The sequence below is a fragment of the Boleophthalmus pectinirostris genome, unplaced genomic scaffold, assembly GCF_026225935.1.
Source record: "Boleophthalmus pectinirostris isolate CB_2022bp ecotype Guang Dong unplaced genomic scaffold, ASM2622593v1 HiC_scaffold_15, whole genome shotgun sequence".
In the NCBI taxonomy this organism is placed as follows: Eukaryota; Metazoa; Chordata; class Actinopteri; order Gobiiformes; family Gobiidae; genus Boleophthalmus; species Boleophthalmus pectinirostris.
This window is the reverse complement of record NW_026571070.1, coordinates 28910788-28935547: the sequence shown is the minus strand read 5'-3', so window position 1 is coordinate 28935547 and position 24760 is coordinate 28910788. Positions and strand designations below refer to the sequence as shown.

The window sequence follows — 24760 nt, the reverse complement described above, 5'->3', positions numbered from 1 at the left end:
TATTACATTTGGAGGCAGTAATTCAGTTCACAACTTGGAGCAACTGTATGTGCAGATTGAAAATAAAGTGTAAAACGATCAAGTTAAAGAACAAATATTATACTTTTTTATATTGGTATTGGCTTTTCAACATGCTTCTGAGTTTCTTTGTTTTGGATTAAACTACGTAATGAGGAACGTGTCTGGACAGGTTGATGTAAACAGTTGCAATGAAATTTTTTTTGTTTGTTTTTTGATTTTTTTTTTTATATCTATGAAGTCACAATCCTGGGAAAATTCAAATGGGGAGTTTTGTGACTGTTCAGCGGGTTTTTTTTTTTGTTTTTTTTACGGAGGATTACTACAACCAGTTTGAATGATGTGATAAATTTTTTTAATGAGGGAACAATGTTTAGCCTGGTTTAAAAAAGTTCATTTTGCATAATATGTGTTCTTTAAGTGGTTAGATACTACAGGTAAAGTACAGTTGAGCAAATTTTTTTCACATACATTGCAGCCTTTTTTTTTTTTTTTTTTTTAATATCATGACAAAAAACACATTATTTTCAACAAAAATTCAACCAAAACATCAACTTCAAATGTTGTTTTTCCAGAAAAAAAAAAGAAAAAAGGTTTTGGTAAAATGTTCTAGTTTATGGTCCACCACCTGGTTGTCTCCATGGAGATGTTATAGCAGGAGTCACCAAACTTTTTTCTCTGGGGGCCACATTATCACTCCTGACTGTGATGAGGGGCTATATAACAGAACTGTATGACCCTGAGAATGCAAATTCTATTCTTTGAAAACCGCCATACTTTCTTTATATTTCAGACAAACTGCACAGTTCCTACATTGAATAACAAAATAACTGGTCATCCACTGTTCTTTGAAAACTCGGCACTCCCTGTCAAGTTTTCATACGTTAACACTCGCCATTTTGCTGTCATTAACTGCACTACAGAACTTTGCACGTGCGTGGTCTATCACTTTTTGATCTCAAGCTTGTCAGGTGACAAAAATTCGGCGGCAAATTCAGCGCCAATATACATAATTTTTTTTTTTTATTGAAAAAATCTACAAAATGCAATAAGCAAATGTGTTATTTGCCAAAGGTCATTTAAAAAATAGTCCATGACACTTTTGAGGATTGCCTCATAGGGCCAGTTCAAGTGGTGGGGGCAGAGGAGCTTGGGGACCGGTCAAATGGGCGTGGAGGGCCAGAGTTGGCCCGCAGGCCTTAGTTTGATGACCCCTGTGTTATAGCTTTGCCAAGAATGTTCAGCAGTGCAGCATTACATTTGTTTGCTATTGAGACAAGCACATTGCTAAGTTACAGGTCAGATCTGTGTAGAGGCAATGCTGCTCACAGTATGAATGTACGTTTACTAATTAAACACAGGTAAATGAATGAAGCATCATAGATCATTTTAATGTCATACTGTGAAACATTCCAGGCAAATGAATAACATCCCCATGGAGACAAGCTGTTACATCCTTGTAGTGCCATATGCTTCACAACCAAGAATCATATTTCCCCATTTTCAAAATTTTAAAACAGAATTTGGAAGATTTTTACAGAATGATGGATCGATTCAATTTAAACACAATGCTGAGATTTATGCACAACTAATCAAAGCAATCTGTATGTTTTGTTAACCGATTAAATTTGCATCTCCAATTCGCACAAACAAAAAATAAAACTGAAATTAATTGATAACAAATTTTCTAGTTCTCGTTGTTTAAATTACATATTAAAACAACACAATAAGAATAATGTAATAAAAGTGTAGCAGTCAACATACACAAACATATAAGATTTGGAATTGTTTAAAGAAAATAATAACTACCAAATACCTGTAGTGTCTAACCTGATTCGAGACACTCTGGACACATACCTGCTCCCAAAGTGCTGCTAGTCTCCATAGATCGACTATTTCGATTTGCATATAAATGTACTGCTATTTTGAAAGCGTACAACATTGAAGTGACCTTGTTTACAATAGCTTTCTGAGGAATGTTAAAATTATCCCACAAATTATTCATGACCTGGGGCGGCGATATCTAGAACAGCTGTGGCTCAAATGACTCAAGTTGGGTTTAAAAATAAATAAATTCAATAAAAAAAACAAAAAAACAAACAAAACAAACATTGGGTAGTCATTACGTTTACATGCGCATAGAAAAGGGAATTTACAGCCAGCCTTCATATCGATTGAGAACGATAAATGACTTGCCTGTGCCGTATTTCAAGGGTCGTAAGTGGCGTAAGAGGTGGTACAATTCTCGCTCGGTACGTGCTGTCGCTGTGTTATTGCGCAAGACACTTTGCACGCTTTGTCTACATGATTATTATGTGTGAATGAGTGATCGATTGGTGGTTGGAAGCCTTAATTTTGCCAGTTTCCCCAAGCCCAAATCAAAATTTTTTTCAGAATATCTTGTATTGTAGCTAAGTAATTCAACTTACCGATTTACCGACCGGCTGGGATAAGAATGATCTGACCAATTATCTCGAGAAAAATGTACTGTAACAATTTATTTGCAAAACTATGATGTTAGATTAGCGATTCTAGTAGCATCGCAAGTTCCAACGTTTTGAACTTTGTGGCAAAATTACCCAGTCACCATGAACGCCTCACAGCATAGTAGATTTGGAAATTTAACTTTTAGAGCCTGTTTACATAAGAACGCTTGTGGGTAAAAGCGAATATTTTATCGTTCGTGCCTTTCGTTTAGATGGTGACGGTGTTTTTGGGGCTTAAAAACACAAAAATCTGAAACCATCCTCCAGAGTGGAAAAGTTGAATATTCTCCGCTGTAGCATTTCCGTCTACACTGCCCAAGACGCAAAATTCTGGTCAGATCTGCTCACGTTACGTATGCGTTTACGTCACATACATCACCACCTAGTCGTCTGGCATACATACCCAGTCCAATTCCACACACTTTTGCATCACCGTATGCATGCAGATTTCCTCCCAAAAACACTTGCAGACTAAAAAGTGAAGACGTGATGTTACTTTTGCGTCTTAGAGAAGTCAGACTGTAATCAGAAAAAAAGCGTAGTCTGAGTAGCCTTCTAGAGTCACAACGTTTACATGGACGCTAAAAAAAAAAAAAAGAATGACTGGCCTATCCAATTTTTCAAAATCCATGTAAACCTGAGATCTACAATTGATGTGTCTGTCATGTTTTGAATCTCCAAACATGTTTGATCACGCTCAGAGAAGCATTCAACTGCATGATGTAAGAAACAGCAAAGAAAATATTACCCACGTTTTGTTGTGTACATTTGTCTTTCTTATTTTAAATCAACAGGGTCAAACTACAGTCCATTTACCAGATTTTCAAATTCAAAAAATGGGATTGGTGGTTGGTAATAATAAAATTGTGAAACGAATGCGTAATTAAGGAAAACTGTTCTGCACTCGGTCCGTTCATGAGTCAGTATAGTCACAGTTTCTTTGTGTTTTGGTAATTTTTAAGAAGATTTTCTGTATTTTATAATAATTTATGTCTCTCTTTACTGTTGGCAGGGATCAAATTGGTCAAAAATAGGGACACCTGGGATATTCCTTGTATAAAACTGGGACAAATAATTGGTTTTCGATAAAATTGCTGGGACAGGGGACACAGGCCTCAAAACTGGGACTGTCCTGAGTAAAAAGGGACGTCTGGTCTCCCTATCCACCACGGTCTTAGCTTGTGTTACTTTAAAGTGAAAGTAAAAACTACCGGAGCTTTAATGTGGGTGTTTTGTTTGTTTTTATTGTTGTTTTTCAAAGTCAAATGCTCAATGTTAACAAGATGCCACATACAGTATAGATATTAGCTAAAAGCATGGTTATATATACTGTATATTATGATAGGCATTTTTATTAACCATTATAGCTACAAAGATTTTGCACTACGACACTTTGAGTTTGGCTGTTTAGCGCTGTCACTATTCTCTGTGCATGTAAACTGGTCAGTGACTACCCCGATATGAAATCCGGCGTGATGTTAGTGATGGATGTTAGATGGCATGCGCTCATAAATATCATATGAATCCGTCAAAGCGGTACAATGAGCACGCCGACAGTTTAGCGCTGACACGGTTGCTGTAGGAGCGTACGAAGCGAAGAGGGGTTGACAAATTGAACCCCCTTTCTGCCCCCAACCCACAGAGTCAAACACCAGGCGCTTTTCTGAAATATTTCCCCCAGGTCAAACGCAGGGGTAATTTCTCATTCGGAGGAGCGCACATCACGAGACACGCAGCACTAAATCATGTTTATGGGCCCGGGTAGAGAAAGCAGCATGTTAAAATGAAATCCAGATTGTAGAAGTGGGGATTTAGAGGCTCACTGCAAAAAATATATAGCCACAGAGATTGGTAGGCCATACTTTAATTAATCTTAATAAAGCACGACCAAAGATGTAACTCATAATGAACAGAGAGTATAATGGTAAAAGAGAGATACGAAGAGCATGACTTGAAAATGGCAAATTGTGGAAAATAACAGGCCTACTTGATTAATACAGGTTTTTTAGTTAAATAAAATTACATAAATTTTGTAGTCAAGTGAGGCTTATGTCCAAACCTCGAGATATTGGTATTGTTTGTGCCTAACCCTAACACTCATAGATTTATAAAGAGGTGGACCAAGAGACGTCAACCATAGCGTTCAGCACCAGTCAAATGAAGCTCATCGAGGCTGGTAGTTATAGGGGCAAATTTGGAGCCGAATTCTATATTTGGATGTCCGACCACAAGTATCATAGTAACCGAAGAGCCAGTCCGGAGTTAGGGTGTTGATGGTAACGCCCCTTCCCATCCACACCTCTGGTTTAGCAGGGAGCGGGTGCTTACCCTGTGTTTGATTTATCTTCCGACTCCCACTTGGAGCTTATGTTTCACGTGTCAGACTATGTGGATTATGATTATGACTATTCCCTTATTTAATGAAAACGCTGCCACTTTAATTAATTTACTTTTTGAAATTTGCACTTCATTTTATATTATGATTTCTCTGGCCGTTAAATCAAGTATTTGTTCAATATTGGCCTCACCACAACACCCGACTACCATACCCACAGGCAGTGATACGGATGCGGTAAAGTACTGCAATAATAAGAATGACTGAAATAGTCATTTAAACCACCAAAATGTCCAAACACAATGAAAACACTTCATATTTACATGTCACAGTGGGCACAGCCATCATGGATTCTGACTCAGAATCCTTGTTCAGTCTACTTTTTCTGCCACCGAGATCGCACCATCCCAGGAAAAGGGGCGTGTCACACGTGTCACTAGGCAACTTCCTCAGAAAACTGATTGGGAAGGATAATCAAATGCAGGGTTAGTAACGCTGTCAATCAAACCTGCTCCTAACACTAGCAGGATCGACTTTGGCAACAGAAGGTGCCTGATTTGTCTGCTATTAATGTCCATACCTTGATTTATGAACAAAATATTGAAATAAAAACTCCAGGATCATGTAGAGCGGGTTAATACAAACATTTTAAGACCAAAATGAGGAGTCTGACAGCAGCAGTTACAGAGAGACGGCCAACATTTTCTCAATACAAAATCAATTAGAGCCAGAACCGACTGAGCCGGAAATGCGCCCATGCTCACTTCCTATATGGAGAGTGACACTTAGTAGGTTAGCTATGTCCATTTATATGTACAGTCTACGCTAACTCCTCACTCTAACCCCTTAATTAACTATTAACTTATTATTAAGTAAGCCCAAATCAGTCTTATTTAACTATTGTTCATTATGAATTGTCTTTCTTCATGATTTATTGAGACTGTGGTTTAGTTATAATAAAGTTTTACCAAAAGGTTGAAATGGATTGAATTTAGAGACTTTATTTGAGTTTAGTTGGCATTATGTAATTTGTTACGTTTAAATTAACTGATTTGTTTTTAGCTTAGTTTCTTAGGTTATGTTTACACTTGCACACAAATCACATAACAGAGGGAGTAAACATGGACTAGACCAGGACTAAACCAAAACTAGAACAGGGCCAAAATCACTTAAACACTGGGACTAAACATAGACTAGACCAGGACTAAACCAGGACCAAACCAAGTCTACATCAGGACTGAACCAGGGTCAAACCAGGACAAGTGCAAACACAGCCGCAGGGTTTAATTTTAAAAAGTAATTTGCAAATGAGAAAATAGCATTATAATTCTCCTCAAATTTAAAATGGGTTTGAAGACAGTCAGAATGAAATATTGTCAAGTCAAAGAATATTAGTCCAAAAATTTTAAATCCAAAACCGAAATAAGTGATATTTTTTGCAGTGAATCGGTAAACGAAAAATGTGAATTAGAATGATGGGCCCCACTAACAATTCCATCACAAATATTAGAAATCTGACATTGACAAATAGACAACACTGAAGGACAACATACATGGACCATACAGCGTGTACGACTGCTTTCACTGTCAAATGTGCAGGGATTCTTGGATTGGGAATTAGACATTTTGATACAAAACACAGAACAAAACCCTCACAAGGTTCAGTTATTTCATATTTGACCACACAAGGCAGACTGGCAGGTGTCTGAAATTCAACTGGACGGTTCATGTTTCAATATAATTCTATATGGATTATGAAAATTCGGTTAGACAAGTGAGAAGTAGTAACTGCTACTTTTATAATCTAATGATAGAGAATGTATTACAATTCTTGTCAAACGTGTATTTTGAAAAGTTATAATGTGATAACTAAAAAGCTGTGTTATCATTAAAGGTCCTATACCCGATTTTGAACCATGAGCAAAAAACATATTTCATGATTCAATGAAATGTAAGCCACGCCCACTTTGATGTTGAACCAACACAGTGAAACAACAGGCTCTATTCACACCAGGAAGACGTTTGGAAACAATGCGATGTCAACTTCCGGTGCAGTTACCGACAATGAGCTCGCCGACCGTGATCAAACCCACTGAAGTAAATGTGATCAGTGGTAAAATGAAGACTGCATATGTACTGTCACTTGGCTCTACTGCGCATGTCTCCTGCAAAAAGAGCCTCTGTCCTGTCTGTATCATGTCAGTCGATCGCACCATTACTTGTATACCACTGAACATTTAAACAAACTTATAAAGACAACTGAGAAGACTGAACACAAATGCCCCTCAAAGAAAATCAGATTTTGCAGATTACAAGCTGCAAGTATGATAATCAAGCAGCAGAAAGTTTGGAGCGAGCGAGAAACTTGTGGAACCAGGTTGGTCCATCAACTTTCCTGGAAGTCACTGGATGGATGGACAAAGCCTGGACTTCAGTGACAACCGAAAACATCCTGTCGGGATTCAGAAAGACCAGAATAATTCTAACAGAAACTGATGCTGAGTCTGACGACAGCTCCGGAGGTGGCAGAGTTGCTCAGAAGTGACACAGAGGATGAAGAATTGAATGGATTTAGTGATTTGGAGTGAGATGGAGAGTTTGGTAAACTTGTTCTGTTCTGTTGTTTATGTTATATTTATCTGAAGAACTGTTCATATGTGATGTTAACAATCTGTTGTACTCCGTTCTATTATTATTACTGTAACTTGCCTTTCAACATGAAATGTCGGTTCCTGGTCTCTGATTTTCTAAAATAAATTTCCCCCCAAAAATGTGACTTATAGTTTGGTGCGACTTATATATGTTTTTTTCTTCTTCATTACGCATTTATTGGCTGGTACGACTTATACTCCGGAGCGACTTATAGTCCAAAAAATGTGGTATGTGCTGTTTTGGAAAAAAATTGAATTTGGTGCCTCATCTCTTCTAATCGCATGTATGAAAACTGAGGTGTGGTTGTAATTGTTGATTAGTCTAATGTAAAGGAACACACAATGACATGGAGATGAAGAAAACTGGGACATTTTCTAATTTTTCCTAGATTTTGTCAGACTTAACAGAAGTTGTCATAGCATGTTTCCAAGCGTCTTCCTGGTTTCTCATGTAAGCGTGAAACGAGCCTACTGTCTAGAACAGTCACAGGCAGTTATTTCCAAATGGTTCTCTCCCATAAAACTGGATAAAACTGCCTGTCTCCAGCAGTTGCTTCTTTATGGTTCTCCCCCATCAAAAATGCCAGTTAATATTTATAGGCATTAAGTAATATTCTCATATTCTCTTTTTTTTTTCCGCAAATTGCTACTTTTAATAAAAAATCAGGTACATGCTCTTTAGGAGTATTTTTTGATACATGTAAAATTACAAAAGTCCTTTTTTTTTAGTTTTTTTTTTTAGCTGGAACTTTCTTAAAATTTTGTCAATAACACTTGATCCGTCACATGGGCGCAGCTGTGCAGTTAGCTATTCAAATGATACTGACACTTGCCTGATTGTGGACACTAGATTTTTGCTAAAACTGTATCTTACATGCTACTTTTGATTGGATTTAACTATTCTAATTATGGTTAGCAAGGAAATGGCAGTCCGTTGTTGCAGTTTGGATATGTTTTCTACTTAAAAGTTTTGAATTTAAAAACAATTCTGTGCTCATAAACTAGCCTAATTAGCTGTTTGAAATGTGTTAGCTAATCAAACCTTGATTTCATACAGATGTCGGGAATGTAAAGAAGAACTAGGAAAAGACTACTCATACAAAATGCAACACCAAAAACAAAAGGCAAATTCAGTGCAGTTTTCTATCTATCCATGTGCAGTACTTAAACTAACTTTAGATTTTTGATTCAAACTGTGAGAAGATATGAAAGCTACAGGCTAATATTTCTGGATTTAAAAATTGACCGTAGCATTATTTTCTTAAAGGTCTGTCTACTCTGGCTGTGCATGCTGTTTGATAGCATAATTTCACACATATAAAAATTAAAAATACAAAAATTAAGAAACAATTGGAAGCCTCCCGCTCCAAATCAGACTATTACGAGACAAAGTACTTAGGCACGTACAGTACACTTTGGCAGATTCTGAAACATTAAAACTGCCAGGAACTACAATTAAGAAGATCTCAAATAAATACATAAAAAATACAAAAATAAATACATTTAGTACATTTGGAGGATATGCTTTTCAAGATCATGCCATGAAAAAATAAAAAGACTAAACTAAATGTACAAGAATCTAGCGCTGGCTAAAGTGCAAAATGGTGGATTTCCAGTTTAGAGCTAGCTAGCAGGCTAACAAATCGTTGACATCCTTCCCGCTAATTCTTTGGCTTTCGTTTTTTGTATGTATTTCATCTTTAAAGAGTTCATATACATCCATATATTTTCATGCCCCTACCTAAAGAACTTATGATGCAGACCAGAATTTTTTATATAATACGGAATATACATGAAGGCGAATCATAAGTTGCATAATTAGTCTACAATATATTTTTTCCCGTAATAATCTGGAATGCTTGACATGTTTTGTACATTTCACTCATCATCCACAACAGGAACAAAACCTCAAAAAGGAAGGCAACTTGTGGGTCAATTTTTCTTCCAAGTCACCCTACAATAGTAAAAGGTAAGGTAAATATCTCTGTGGAAAAAAAGCATACATCAACAACTATCATTTCATTGGTCCTCTACGCTATAAGTGTCATGCTTTCTTAGTTGCTGTGCTGTCATCGAAGTCCCACGGGCAAACTTCGGCCTTATTCGCTGCGCTAGGACTGGGTGTGCTCTGCCGGACCCCCATAGAGCTTCTGTCTCTGCCTGTGTTTTGGCTAGCGTCCTCGAATTCCCACGGGCACACTTCCGCCTTCGCTTTGGCTGCCCCTAAATTCGTGCTCCTCCTCTTCTCCACTAGGGGCACCTCCTCGCTCTCGACCTCCCAGGGACATACATCAGCCATCTTCTGCTGGCTGACGGCATGCTTCTCCGTAGATCTGAGCTTGTCCTGAGCTTTCAGTCTACTTTTCTCCTCGTCACTGTCTTTTGATTTTTCAACAGTTCTTGGCGCAAGGCTGCCTGTCTTTCTTGAAGGCGACTCCTTGCCTCTCGATGGGCTAGGTGTTTGTTCGGATTTAGGTGAAAGGGTGTTGGCGTCGTAATCCCAAGGACAAACGTCGATCTTGGATGTTGGTAGCTGGAAGGACCCTGCTGTCTTTGAAGGTTCACAAAGAGCGCTTTTCCCTTTCGGTTCCACAGGAGATGATCCTTTTAGTTTTTTCGATGCGTCCGTTGAACTCACTCGCTCTGAAGTCTTTTGCGGATCGTCAAAATCCCATGGACAAACATCTGCCCGCTTAGTGACGGTGCTTTCTGTGGGTAAAAGAGGCTTCGCAAGTTGACCGGTTGATTGAGCAGGTCCTTGCTGCTTGGTCAACTGACTACTCTCACTTGTATCCTCCCACGGACAGATATCTGCTCGCATGGCTGAAGTCCTCTGAAGTTCTTTTGTAACTCCAACATTTGGTTGGGCATCTGAACCTTTCTTTTTCTGCTGCTGCGTTTTGCCTGTTTTTACAGCTCCTCCATGAACTGTGGTGGTTTCTTTTGGTGCTATAGACACGTGCTTTTGGACCCTGTTTTCCGACGGAGTGTGGACTTCTTCCACCTCCCAAGGACAAACTTCGGAAAGATCGTAGAATTCTTTTGCTTTAACAGGATCGGGACACATTACCGGCTGGCTACTGCTGATCTGCGGTTTGGCCATACAACTCTTGGTTACACTTGGTTTAGCTTCAGTAGACTGGCTCACCATCTTGGGTTCAATATCTGGTTCTGCGGTGCTTTTTACATCCTTGGTTTTTGGCTGGGTCTTTTTATTGCTGTCTTCCGCACTTTGTATCTTCCCGGTAAGGCCAAGAGTTTTTTCTTTGGCACTCGCAATGACGCTGAGGGACTTCTGCAACATGGACGGCCTCGGATGGATGGGCTTCTTGTCTGCAGTCAGGTTGTGCGCGCTCGCCGACTTGCACACCAACGGAACCGATTCTGTGGATTCACTTGGAACATTAACATTCTCATTCGACTTCCTTTTCACCAGCTTCTTGCCCATGAGTGTCTCCAAGAGCGATCCTTCGGCTGTCGTAACCTCCGTTTTATCCGTCGCAGAACTGTTGGATTCTTCGGTCTGGTCACGGACGTGATCGTAGCTACTGTGCGACTTCTTCAAGGAAAAGACGTTGTTCTTTATGGGTTCCTCTTTCACGGGCTTGACCGCATGCGTCGGATCGAACGGGTTCTTCTTCAACATGCAGATGCTGTTCCGGTTGCTTCCGTGTTCTCCAGAGTCTTTGTCTTCGCGGCTGCACTGGCGGTGAACGGACTCGGGGATCTCGGTAATCCGCCTCATTAGGGAGCGACCCAGGCCTTTCTTGGAGCTTCTCTTCTTTTGGAGATGGGGATTGTTGGCTAGCATCTTTTTGCGTTTGTAGATTTCTAACTGGGAGTAGAGTTTCTTGAGCTCCTCCTATGTATAAGCACAAAAAATTTCTATTACTTACATATTCTACTATTGTTTATAATAACTGTAATCAACATTGAGCCTTAAGCCGGATGTACACTGCATGATTTTTGCATTCAGAGAAATATACCAACTCGGAAGGAAAAACAGATAGAGGACATCCTCTTATGTAAATAGCTGCAGTCTTTGTGATTTCATAATTGTGCCAACTAGGGTTATCAAAAAACAGATACAAATCAATACTAAAACTAGTACCAAAATTAGATACTCGTTTGATCAGCTATTGATATTAAAAAAGTTACATTCAGAAGACAGAAATCTTTCCTGAACAGCTTTAGGATGTTTTTGAGCTGAATCAGAACAAGTATAAGAGCACATAGACTGGACACTTAAGCGATTACATAGATAGTACTATAATTATATGTTGAAAATTACAATCTAATGTCTAAATAAAGAGTGTTTTCAAGAATCACTGTGGCATCAAAATCACAATTGAATTGATTTTAGTACTGTGACAACACTGGCGCCAGCTCACATTGCAGTATACTGTGCAGCTCTACATCACATGCTACCCATTTCCTTCCACTATATTGATTTATCAAGCTTTTTACATGCTGCTTAAATATGGAAAAATCCTAATCATGATTATTTGGATCAGATATTTAAATGTCAAAGGTAAAGAGCGGAGGAAGAATAGACTGGGGCTGCAACTAAAGATTGTTTGCAGTACATATGCAACCAAATGAAGAGGTAAGAGTTGTATTATTGGTGAATATCAGAAATTGTTTGTAGTTTATTTGACATTTTGATGTAATAATGCTGCTGTTTCAATCCAAAATTCAATTAAACTCAACAGCCCTATCATACAAGCTTCCAGAGAGACTTAAAACATAGCCACAATTCAAATGTTTTCCTTTACACAGTGTGAACCTTCTACACTGAAAGTTAATGCATCTTTAATAATGCAAATAGTTTTAAAAATGTGAAATGTACACCCGGCTTTACACTTAAACTTTACACTTCTACTGCACAGGAAACATGCTGCTAAAATCCATCACATGGGACTACATACAGTTATTGCACTACACTAAATAACATGCCTGCAAATAATAAAATCATAAACTTAAAGACAGTTTTGGACAGAATTAAAAAAAGGAAATAGTTGTTTTTGTAAATGTTAGGTCTGAAACAGCCTCTAAGTCCTTAATCCATTTTTTCCATCCAGAGCAGAGAATGCACTCAAAGCAGCTGATAACATCTCCTTCTGGTAAATATGACCCAGATATTTTGGTTCACTGCAAAAACATGATAGCTACAGGGATTAACGTGACCCTAATTGATTATATTTAACTTGATTATATTTAACTTGATTAACTTTAACTTTTTAATAGTTTTGACCTATTTGTTGGTTTGTTTGGTCTGGAATTTTTTTTCATTTGTTTCAGTGTATGTATTTATTTTATTTTTTCTAAAGAATATATGTTCCTGGAGTAAGAAATGTCCTGTTAACTTCTTGAACAGATAACTTGTATAATATGTATGACAGGCCGGTTGCTAAATGTCTGCTAATATTTATGTTCATCATGGCTCATGTCTATTGCTGTCAGCAGAGGGAGCTCTAATGCAAATTGTATCTCTTGGAAATAGAGACTTTGCTGTTCAAGTGTGTATTCCAAACATTCATTATTTTATATTCTAAAGTGGTGTTTTCCAAATTGTGGCACATGTACGCACGGTCCTCTACTGTTCATATGTCCCTGTTGAATCAATTTTATTAATTTTGTCCATCTTTGGCTTATCTTAGATTAGAGTTAAGGCCTGGTATTTGTGGCATGGTGGCTGAGTGGCTGTCACTCACACCTCACAGCAAGAAGGTTCCACGTTTGATTCCTTCATCACAACTAAATAAATGTGAACTAGTCAAAACTATTAAAATTAAGTTCCATATTCTAGACTGAAGTCATTGTAACTCATGTAGATATTGTGATTTGCAGTGCAGAGAGACTTCTTCAGCTCTAACAGACAAACAGAAACCTCTGCTCACGTTGGTACGTTTTTCCCACAGACCCTCGCAAGATCTTATGCCACAGCTCTTAATGGAGCTGTGAGGGGCCATTTCCTCTGGGGTCTGCAATAAGAAACTACCAGTGCTCAGTATTTGTGGAGGAATCAGCAGGTTAAAGAGAAAAGGAGAGATGGCAGTGCCTCATACCCGTATGTCCTCGGGGTCCAGGCTGTGTTCGCTCCAGGCAGAGGTGATGCTGCTGTTCAGGTAGGAGCCGGAACGTCCCATGTCCAGCTCGTCCTCGTAGGCTTCAGAGGCGATGTCATCTCTCATGTGAGTCCCACCAAACAGGAACTAAAGGGACACAACCAAAATATCTATGTTTAATGCTGGATATATTTTACTGTTACATTTATGAATGGAAAAAAAAAAAAATTTAAAAATACTAGCATAAAAAGTGATTTACAAGTTTGTATAGATATTTTTCAGTATTTACAGTGATATAGCATTGGCTTAGCATTAGTCAAACAACCAGAGGGCAGTCAGTTACATTTAAATCTCAACTTAGCACATAGTCTCATAGTGTCCTTGAGCAAGACACGCCTTTAAAAAAGGTCAATACTAAAGTTGCATATGGAAATGCTATTGTTTTTGCCTGGGAGATGGCATTAACCTTGGACAGCAAGATGGATTCTTGTGACATTTGTGTGTTCACAATGACAGCATTGAGCTTTTCCAACCATAATGTTACTAATGAAATCTATTCATATTTACATGTGTACACTGTAATGTTTCTTATGAAATCTGTTCATATTTACATGTGTACTTTGTAATGTTACTTATGAAATCTGTTCATATTTACATGTGTACTTTGTAATGTTACTTATGAAATCTGTTCATATTTACATGTGTACTTGGAGTAAATACTGAAGTTGTTCTGTCGGAGTTTAAAGTAGCATGTACCTTTGGGACGAGCAGCAGGCCCAGAGTCACTGTCACAGTCAGATGTGTGTGTGTGAAGAAGAGCAGAAGCATCCAGTCTGGATGAAGCTCTGGGGCCAGAGTGAACCTGCAGCACCAGAGAAAGAACAATGTCAAGATTAGAATGTTTCTTTTTAGCTACGGTATTTTACATACAGACATCATTTTATAATCTAAGATCATAAAAGCTTCATCTTTTGTCATCCAGAATCTAATGATTTATCCAAACATAACTAACTCGAGTTTGATGACGGCAACAAATCACTAAGTAGCATTTGGCAACTAGAAGCTAAGAAATAAATTCATCTAGTTAATTCCATGGAAATAAAAAGTCAAAACCATATTTCAAAACATTCTTCATGACAGTATTATGCCATACTGTGAAATATCGTAGCCAAGGGACATTTTAAATAGAGACAAGCAAAACAAAAGGAGGTTTGTGGAGATGCAAGCATGCTCAGAGTAAGGACACATTTTTCTACAATTTTAGTGCAATTAAAGCTTTTCTTTTAGAGGCTGACCTAATATATCATCACAGAAATCAGACTGCAATTAGATTTTTTGTAATTTTATTGTTCAGCCATATTTTCAGTGCCAAAATTCTTATAATTGTTAATTAAATCCCATTAACAATCCAATAATTATAAAGTGTTGCCTCCTGTTTTTTTGTAAGTTTTTGCAGAGAATTCCTAAGAGACGATGATCACATTCTAAGAGTACACAAGCTTGGCGGGCTGTGACTAAGCGCTGGGCTGGTATTCTTCACATGCTCCTCCGTCTGCAGCAGATACAGATGGAGCCAGAGACTTAACGTGCTTTCTGCCAGCCCAAATTTATACACTGTCTGTCCAGGCGTCAATTCAAACGCTCCACTCACACTCAGATAATGTTCCACCCCAGCGAGCGCGGGCAAAGATGGCTTCCTACTTTCTATTCACTGAGGAGTAATCTTAAGGCTTTAGATTTTGGGCAAGAAAGGGAATAAAAAGAAAGTAAACAAAATTTGAAAAGGTAGAGTTTTGCTGTAGTAAAGTGAATTTTCTTGTAGATTCAAGCAGTATAGAAATGTACTGTTGTGGTTACACAAGTACAAAACTAAAACTAGAAAGGAGAATTGTAAAAGTGATAGTTTGCAGTGACATCATTCTGCATGTATGTCTATGGTGAAATGTTCAGCAGTTGCCATGGTGACACAATGTGCAGCCTGATAAGTTTTTAGTTTTTCGTAAAACTCTACAAAATAATACAAAGTGGATTTAAACGACACATTTTCAGGAGCCTGTGATCCATATGAGTGTTAATGGTTCTGTTAAGGAGTTTGATTTTCAACAAAAAAAGGTGAGAGTGAGTGAAAACTGAAGCTACGTTCAGACTGCAGCGTGAAGTGACCCAAATCCGATTTTTTTTCTCCCCTGTGTGACCTGTATCTGATCTTTTAATGACAGTCTGAACGACACAGATTCGATTTTTCAAATGTGACCCAGATCACTTGGATATGTGCTCCTAAAATCGATACATATCCAATCATTTGACATGCGACTTCAGTCTGAACGGCCAGGTCTCATTCATCCCACCTACATGTCAGGCTCAGAGTCTCGTTAATGGAAGGAAAGTGAGGTTAGTGAATTCATTAATATTTGTGGGGATTGCTGTATCAAACTGGAGGGGTCTTATCGGAACCGGGTGGTTTCTGAAATGATTGCCAAAGAAATGTCTGAGGATGGCTACAGGCAGTTCTGGCTCCAGTGTCAACGAAAAATAAAGAGCCCACAAGCCAAATACAAGGAGGCTAAAGACTCAAACAGACTAAGCAGCTGTGGATGTTTGACCATATTTTGCAAGACAAGCTCAGCGTTTTGGTGACTTCAGTAAACAGTGAGCATGCTCGCTGCGTGTTGTTCGTCGTGTCCTCCAATGTGCATCCAGGACATTTTTGGGGTGTTTAAAGTTCACACTGGAGATCACATACAAGTCGCATTTAATTGGAAATGTGAACGACCTTGCAAAAAAAATGGATTCCACAAAAAAATCCGAATTGAGCATTAAGCCCTGCAGTCTGAATGTAACCTAAATAATTCAGTTCTTTACGGTCAGATGTGTTAAAACAAAGCTCAGATAAGTCTGACTTGAGTAACAGAGCTTCAGACTGAGTAGAATCTCCAGTTCGCTCCATACATACAAATACATGAAAAAAAAACAACTTAAAAGTATAATTTTGGTACAGACTACAGGTGGGTTAATAGTAGCAGTGGGTTTACCATTCAACCCCTAACCAGAAGGTAACCAGTTCAGTTCAAACTGAGCTTGAGTACATACTGTTTTCGTAGTCCAATGATGTTCATTTGGTCTTCCGATAATTTATGTTATTATGTTATCTATAAATAAGGTTGGTTTTAAATAGTCAGGTCCAGAGTAGGGTGGTCAAAAGAATTGAAAATCAGATACTAATCGATACTAAAACTAATGTCGAATCTAGATACGCATTTGAGCAGGTAACACAACATGAAAACAGTATATGTGATTAGGTTATTTTTTTCAGACCAAGAGTTTGTTTTCATACCTGACAGTTTTGACTGCTCATTAGTTGTCTTCCTCAGAGTGATGTGATGTTGCTGTGCCATGTCCAGTCAGCTGATTTAAACAGGTTTTCGGCAAGTTCTGTGGGCACGTTTCCATATTTTGCCTCTTTAATTCAGCAACGTTGTTTGTTTTCCTCTGTCCCAGTGATGTTTGTTCTGTTCCAGTCCATAATGTGGTTCTCTCTTTTACAGACAGTGACAAAACGTGTATAAATCAGCTGACCGGACATGTGACCACTCTAAGGAAGAGCGCTAGTGAGCAGTCCAAACTGTCAGGTATGAAAACAAACTCTTGGTCTGAAAAAAGAACGAATAACATATACTGTTTTTGTGTTGTGTTACATGCGCAAATGCGTATCTAGTTTCGACATTAGTTTTAGTATCGATTAGTATCTGATTTCAGTTCTTCTGACAACCCTACTCTGGACCCGACTATTTAGAACCAACCTTATTTCATTTCTGCATTACAGTAGTGAAGCCCAAAGAGGTCTTCATTAAAAATAAATAGAACAGGGATCCTTCACAGAAACAAGGTCCCAGGTTCAATTCCCTTGTGGCTGTGCACACGTCTGCATATTTCTGAGTGGGCTTCCTCTCTCTCCTCTCTGGTTTCTCCCATCAATCCCAAAAAATGCACAAATAGGCAAAATCCTCCAGCTAAGGTAGCCCTGACCAGGCCCAGCTCAACATCTGGAGATGAGCCCCCAGACGCTGTGGTGCTGACAGGTTACAACAGCGGACAGGGATGGTTCAGTGGAGTGGACAAATTTGCCCCACGGGATCAATAGACTATTGTAGAACACAAGCTGTCACAGACATTACCAAAAAGGTTGTCGAACAGCTAATTAGCTAACAGTTACCGCAATAACAGCTTGACAACATGAACAATAGCTAAAGTACTGCATGTGAAATGTCTTTGAAGTTTTTTCCTCTATTCTAACATAGATAAATATTGAAAGTAAATATGACAGGGTAGACTTCACTTTTTCTTTAAAACATAGTCAAAGAGGGGGTATTATGTGATTTTTTAATTTTAATTTTTAGTTTTTTATCAACATTGGGAAAAGGCAAAACATGCGTGAAGAGATTTTAAATGTTTCACTAATTAAGTGATCTTATCTGGGCCCTATTGGACCCCCTTTACGGTTAGCTGTAAGATTCTGTCCAATGCTCAGTCAAAAAGCCTTCATCACCCGTGCTTCAATACTACAGTTCTTAAACATACAAAAGCATAATACAAAACTGTACACAACAACTTGACAAACTGGATGTATTGTGTGCTCTAAAGGAGGAGTGACTTAAAACATGTTAATATATTGTTTTCATTGAATATAGCATTTTCAAACTGACAAAAGCAGGTAACATGGTGATCTAAACATGTTAGGCTATGTGTTAGCAATATTTAAGATTTTACCAATAATCCTGCATATTCTTCCCTATAATTTTACTTCCTATTTGGACATGGGTAATAAATAGACCTTTTTCACAACGGCCAGAAGTGCCCCGCTGTAGGGTTTGTGGGTACTAACGATTAATGGTTTTCAAAGGCAAAATGTCTGTGAAAATGTCTCCCCTGCTCTTCACTAGCTTCGTAAATCTGCCCCATCACCAAAACTTCAACCAACAAGGTCGACAAAGGAGTAACATTCTTCCATAAAGAATTTATAAGAACTACTGAGCAAAACTAACCTTATGGTATGCTAGAGATGTGTAGCATTCAAACTGCACAAATCAATCTATCTATGTTAATATCAACATCTTGAACCGCTGTTGAATTGGTCTGATATTGGATATTGAATATTCGACACATTCACAGACAATCATTTAACTTGTGATGTATGTCACAGATTTTTTTTCAAACAACTTGTGACATCTTCATAATCATCCAGGGTATATATTACAAGACAGTAATTATAAAAAAAAAAAACACTGATCATTGACCATTGTTGATTTTTCTTTCCTTACCAGAGGGGTACCAACAATTTTGTCCACGTTTGTACATCACAGGTTAAATGAGTGTTGAATTCAAATTCAAAAAATGTGCATTAAATCAGCTCATAGTATGACTTTTTAATAATGACTGTCTTGTGATATATACCCTGGATGATGATGAGGATGTCACAAGTTGTTTGAAAAGAATCTGTTCTGTTTTATTTTTTATTTTAACTGTAGAATCAGTCTGAGTGAACAAGTTACTTATGTTTCATCATTCATTAGTTTTGCTCAGTAGTTCACTATACGTTTTTGTCTTTCTTCCCTTGATAGTTGTGGATAAATTCTTCATGGAAGAATGTTTATCCTTTGTGGACCTTGTTGGTTGAAGATTTGGTGATGGGGCAGATTTATGTGGCTGGTGGAGTGTAGGCAAGACATTTCCACAGATATTTTGCTATAGAAAAGCATTAACCGGAAGTTAGTCCAGCAAAGTTTAGTCTAATTCACACCACAGTTATAATTTGACAGACATAAATACATGACTGTATATTTATCTGGTTAAATTAATCTTTAAATTGACAGAACATTGTAATCTTTGAGAGTACATTGTCCCTGCATTTTGGATTGAATTTTCAGTGTAACTTCTTTTTTTTTTTGCACTTTTCTCCACTTGTTTTCCACAAACTGCCATTTAACTGATGTATAACTATGATAAATATTTGCTTCTGTCTCACCAAACCTAGTAATCATTTGAAAAACAAGAAAAGCTGTCACACTTTAATATATTTGACATGCTAGCTCCAATTTGCAGCCATTAGTTAATCTACATCAGGACTTATGCTACCAGTCGAGCGCGTGCCTTCCAGACATTACCTCTGCTGTCATTTCCCCCATTTTTTTTACCTGACCTAGCACTATTCCGAGAACTACGCCAACTCGCACGGAGGTTGAGGGTTTAACTGGTCACAGAGGGATCAAAAGGAGCAGTCTAGGCTGGGAGGAATCTGGCGCTGGATGCTACTAACAAGCCCGCGCAGCACAATAAGGTCCCCTAAGACCGGCTGGTCCGATGACAGCTAACACCTACCCCAATTTATTATGTGTCTGCGTCGCTATAGGAAGACACGGGGCCGAGGAAGTGAAGATACACAATTGGAGTGTTGTACAGAAATTGGAACACCTGAATAATACGTTGCAAATTATTAGCGCTGTCGACAAATGGTATTAGAAAGTCAGCAGCAGTTTTTAAAGGGCCTGCGACTATTTTTTCCCATGTATTTGAGCAAGATTTGTCTTGTCTCAGTACAGATATATTGTATAAGCAGATCTTAAAGTCAAAATATGTCTTCTGTACGCTGTCTGCAACTAATTATAAAGCGTTTTGCTGCGCAATAATCAGGAAGTCCACCTTAGTATGCTAGCTCTTGTTAGTTTTACTCACTGCGGTGAATAATTAGGATGCACTGAATGAATAAGGTAACTGAGGTTTAACTTAGGACCTCTGCAAAACTAAAATGAACCTGTACTGTTTTTCACATTTTTAAGACTGTAAAAATCAGCTACTCCACTTTAAATACTTTGTTTTAAGTTGTAGACCTGAAGTATTTGTTTTGACTAAATAATGTAGTAGCCTAGTTTATGGAAGTTAGTTACAAATGCATCTGAAGCCTTATGTCTATGTTTACTTTATCAACTAGTACACTGCTGAGCGCTACAGACTGAATAAGACTGTAATTAGTAAAATTTTAAAAAAGTATAGGGTGACTAGATTTTTAAAACAAAAAACTAGGACACCCTTAATTTGGGGTGTTTGGTAATAATAAACATGTGAAACGAATGCATAATTAAGGAAAACTGTTATGCACTTAGCCCACTTATGACTAATATGTGTCAGTATAGTCACATTTTCTTTGTGTTTTTCGTAATTTTAGCTAAACAAATGACAATTTATGCCTCTCTTTAATGTTGGAAGGTATCAAATTGGTCAAAAGGGATATTTCTTGTACAAAACTGGAATGAATCACAGATTTTGGATAAATCCACTGGAACAGGGGACACAGGGCTCAAAACTGGGACTATGGGACTGGTAGGGACGTCTGGTCACCCTAAGCAAATAGCAAGCACTGTGATGAATAGTATGTTGGAATAATGTTTTCTTTATTAGGTAGTTTAAGGTAAGGGATACTTTATTGTTCCAGCATTTAATACATTTTTTAAATCCCACTGGGGCAAATCATTTGACAGGAGCAATAACCTCCCATCTTGCGTGGTCTAAGCTTGGTCAGGGGTACTTCAGCTGGAGAACTTGATCTAAGCTTGGTCAGGGGTACTTCAGCTGGAGAACTTGATCTAAGCTTGGTCAGGGGTACTTCAGCTGGAGAACTTGATCTAAGCTTGGTCAGGGGTACTTCAGCTGGAGAACTTGATCTAAGCTTGGTCAGGGGTACTTTAGCTGAAGAACTTGCCTGATATGCTGTTTATAGGTCGACCCGTGCAAAGGGAGAAACATGCAAACTCAACACAAAAAGGGCCCCTGGTGCCAGGAAGTCAAACCTGGTGCCTTCTTTCTGTGAAGCGAGCCACCCTGTCAGCCACAGGGCTAACTTTAAAGGGCCCATATTACACCATTTTCTGATCTGTTTTAAGGTTATTTTGGATGATTTCAGGTCTGGAATTGGCAATCTCTACTGAACAAATGGTAAAAGGAGCTGTTAACTTGAAAACTATCACTACATGACATCACGAGATGGAAAATAATATACTATAATATACTATAATATACTATAATTACTCAAAGAATGAATGAAATAAAACAACAAAACCTTTAAACTATGTCCTGAATAAATAAACATTTATCTGGGTTGGCTTGTGTACCTGATGACGTGGAAGATGGCGGACAGCACCAGCTCGTTGTGCACGGCGATGGCCATGTATCGTGGCTCGTGGAACGCAGAGGGGACCGTCCGAACAGCGTAGCACAGGTACACGGCCCACAACAGGAACAAGAACTCAGCTAAAAAGGAGAGGAAGAAGACTATTAGAGTCTGTATAAAGTGTACATGCAACTACCATCACTACATTTACTTTTACTGGTGTTACTAAAATTGCTATGTCTACTACTATAGGCCAACTACTAAATGTTGATACTATCACAATAAAAATATTTGTGCTCCTACTAATTACAGCCTATTTGTACTGTTCTATTTGCTAATACATTTCTACTGCAGTTTTATTTTCAATATTATTATTAACTAAAGCTACTAGATGTACTTCACAGCTTAACTACTAAACTGCACAAACATACCAGGCTGCGATTACTGCAACTGCTACTCCTACTGCTTCTCCTACTACTCCTACTACTAATACTCCTACTCTTCCATCTACTATTACTAATTTATAATAGCAGCCAGATACATGCTCATCACATTTACTACTTTTACTACTACCACTAACTCCTACAGATACTACATAAAACCACTGTACTTCCTCTCCTGTGTATGATGGTACATTGCTCAGATACTTTTTGTACTACTACTACTACTACTACTACTACTACTACTACTACTACTACTACAACTACTAAAACTACTACAACTACTACTGCTACTTCTACTACTACTTCTTCTTCTACTCCTACTACTACTACTACCACCAATTTATAAAAGCAGCCAGATATGTGCTCATCACATTTACTACTTTTACTACAACCAACTGCAGATACTACTACTACTACTACCTACTACTACAACTACTACTACTACTACTACTACTACAACTACACTACTACTACTACTACTCCTACTACTACTACTACCAATTTATAAAAGCAGCCAGATATGTGCTCATCACATTTACTACTTTTACTACAACCAGTGACTCCTGCAGATACTACATAATAATACTCCTTGTAGCTCCTCTCCTCTGTATGAAAATACAGTGCTCAGATACTTTTTGTCCTACTACAACTACAACAACTACAACTACTACTACTACTACTACAACTACAACTACAACTACAACTACAACTACTACTACTACTACTACTTCTACTTCTAATTTAAAAAAGCAGCCAGATACGTGCTCATCACATTTACTACTTTTACTACTACCAGTAACTCCTACACATACTACATAAATCTACTGCTCTGTATGATGGTACATTGCACAGATTTTACACTACTACTACTACAACAACTACTACAACTACAACTACTACCAGTAGTAGTAGTAGTAGTACTGCTCATTTTATAGCAGCAGCCTAATACATGTGCAATACTTTTACTACTAACAGTTACTCTAACACTAATAATACTTCTACTCCACTACCAATAATACTACAGCTTCTACCTCCTGCCTAGTACAATGGTACATTGCTCTGTACTTTTACACACATAACTATTACTATTTTTAGAAGCAGCTTAATAAATCTTGATCCGTTTTACTACTACTACTACCACTAACTCCTACAAATACTACATAACACTACTGCTGTTACCTCTTCCCTTGTATGACAAAGTACATCGCTCATGTGTACTTTTAATACACATAGGAATAACCAGCAGAGATAGGAGATTGTGTTAGCTGGAGTATTCTCTGGGCACTTTATGAATCAAATCCCAGTTCTCCTCCATGACAACTCAGGCTTGTTACCACGGCAGCACCACCACTGCGCCGGTACACTGAGACATCCGCTCACATTCAATAAAACCACGTACCAAAATGGCCTCTTGGACTCCACAATAGAGCAGGCAGCAGAGGGGATATTGCTTTAAGGTTGTGTGAGGACATGGGAGACCAAAATACTAACATGAATATTTGATGCTGAAGAGTGAAGTAAAAGTATCATGTTTCCAGTATTGATATTTTGGGCTTGTTTGTTTCGTAATATTGATTATTTGAAATTAAAGTAAGAAAGGATGACGTCACTTGTGGTATCATTGGGTTTGTGTGTTTGAATTATTTTACACAGCTGAAATGTATCTGTGTGGCTAGAACTATGAATCTATAAGAACTGTCTGTGGTACTTAGAAGATAAATAGTAATAATATGATATAGAAAGTATAGTTTCCATGACGATGATACTTTGAAATTTTCCACAATATGACACTGAACATATCTATCTTACAATTAATTCAAGTACAGTTGTTTCTATTACCTAAAAAAAACATGGAAAACATTCAAAAAAGTAATAACGAAAATGGTGGTCATTTTCAACATGAAATACTAGTAGTTTCTTTTCTATTCTCATGTGGTCTTATATCTGTGTAATCCCTCAGTGGTCCAGGTAGGTCCATAGAGGTCCATGTGTGTATACTAGTCTATGTGCTCTTATACTTGTTCTGATACAGCTCAAGATCATTGTAAAACTATTCAGGAAAGGTTCATTGTGACTTTTTTAGTACTGATACCTGCTCAAATGAGTATCTAGTTTTGATACTAGTTCTAGCACTGATTAGTATCTGATTTTGGATAAATTTGATAAACCTACTCTGAAATACACGTTTAGGTGATAATTTAAAACAAAACAAAAAAACCTAAAAAACATTTCTCAATCATTATCTGGGACCATTTTATTCCATACTGCAGTGATGAAGTGAATGCAGGTGTAGAGTATATCCTGCCTGAGTTGTCTCCTGATGCTGACGTCAAAAGCTCACCTGTATCCTAATATAGCCTTCTATTTTTACAGTGTGACACTGTAAACACAGCACACACAGTATGTCGCTGTAAAGATTTGATGGGGAAACTGATAGTACTTATAATTGCTTCACTTAACTAACTTAAGTAAAATTTATGTTTTATAATTGCATTATCCATGACTTGGCAGTAACTCATTGTTCTAACGAACATAATAACATAATTACTACATGTGTGCTTTGCGTATGCTAGTAGTACTATAGACACTAATGATATC

At 37.9% G+C, this 24760-nt stretch overlaps 1 protein-coding gene across 1 annotated transcript in view; it reads right to left on the bottom strand.

The window, feature by feature from the left end:
• Window positions 1-9534: 9534 nt before the first annotated feature.
• The window catches only part of gpr158a (G protein-coupled receptor 158a), a 108268-nt gene continuing 93042 nt past the window's right edge, over window positions 9535-24760 (bottom strand). The window contains exons 9-13 of the mRNA XM_055150829.1: window positions 21721-21859; window positions 14315-14420; window positions 13559-13705; window positions 13391-13474; window positions 9535-11352 (exon numbers count right to left, since the gene is read on the bottom strand). Of these exons, the coding sequence (XP_055006804.1) occupies window positions 9535-11352; window positions 13391-13474; window positions 13559-13705; window positions 14315-14420; window positions 21721-21859 (2294 nt within the window). The remainder of the gene's footprint in view (window positions 11353-13390; window positions 13475-13558; window positions 13706-14314; window positions 14421-21720; window positions 21860-24760) is intronic.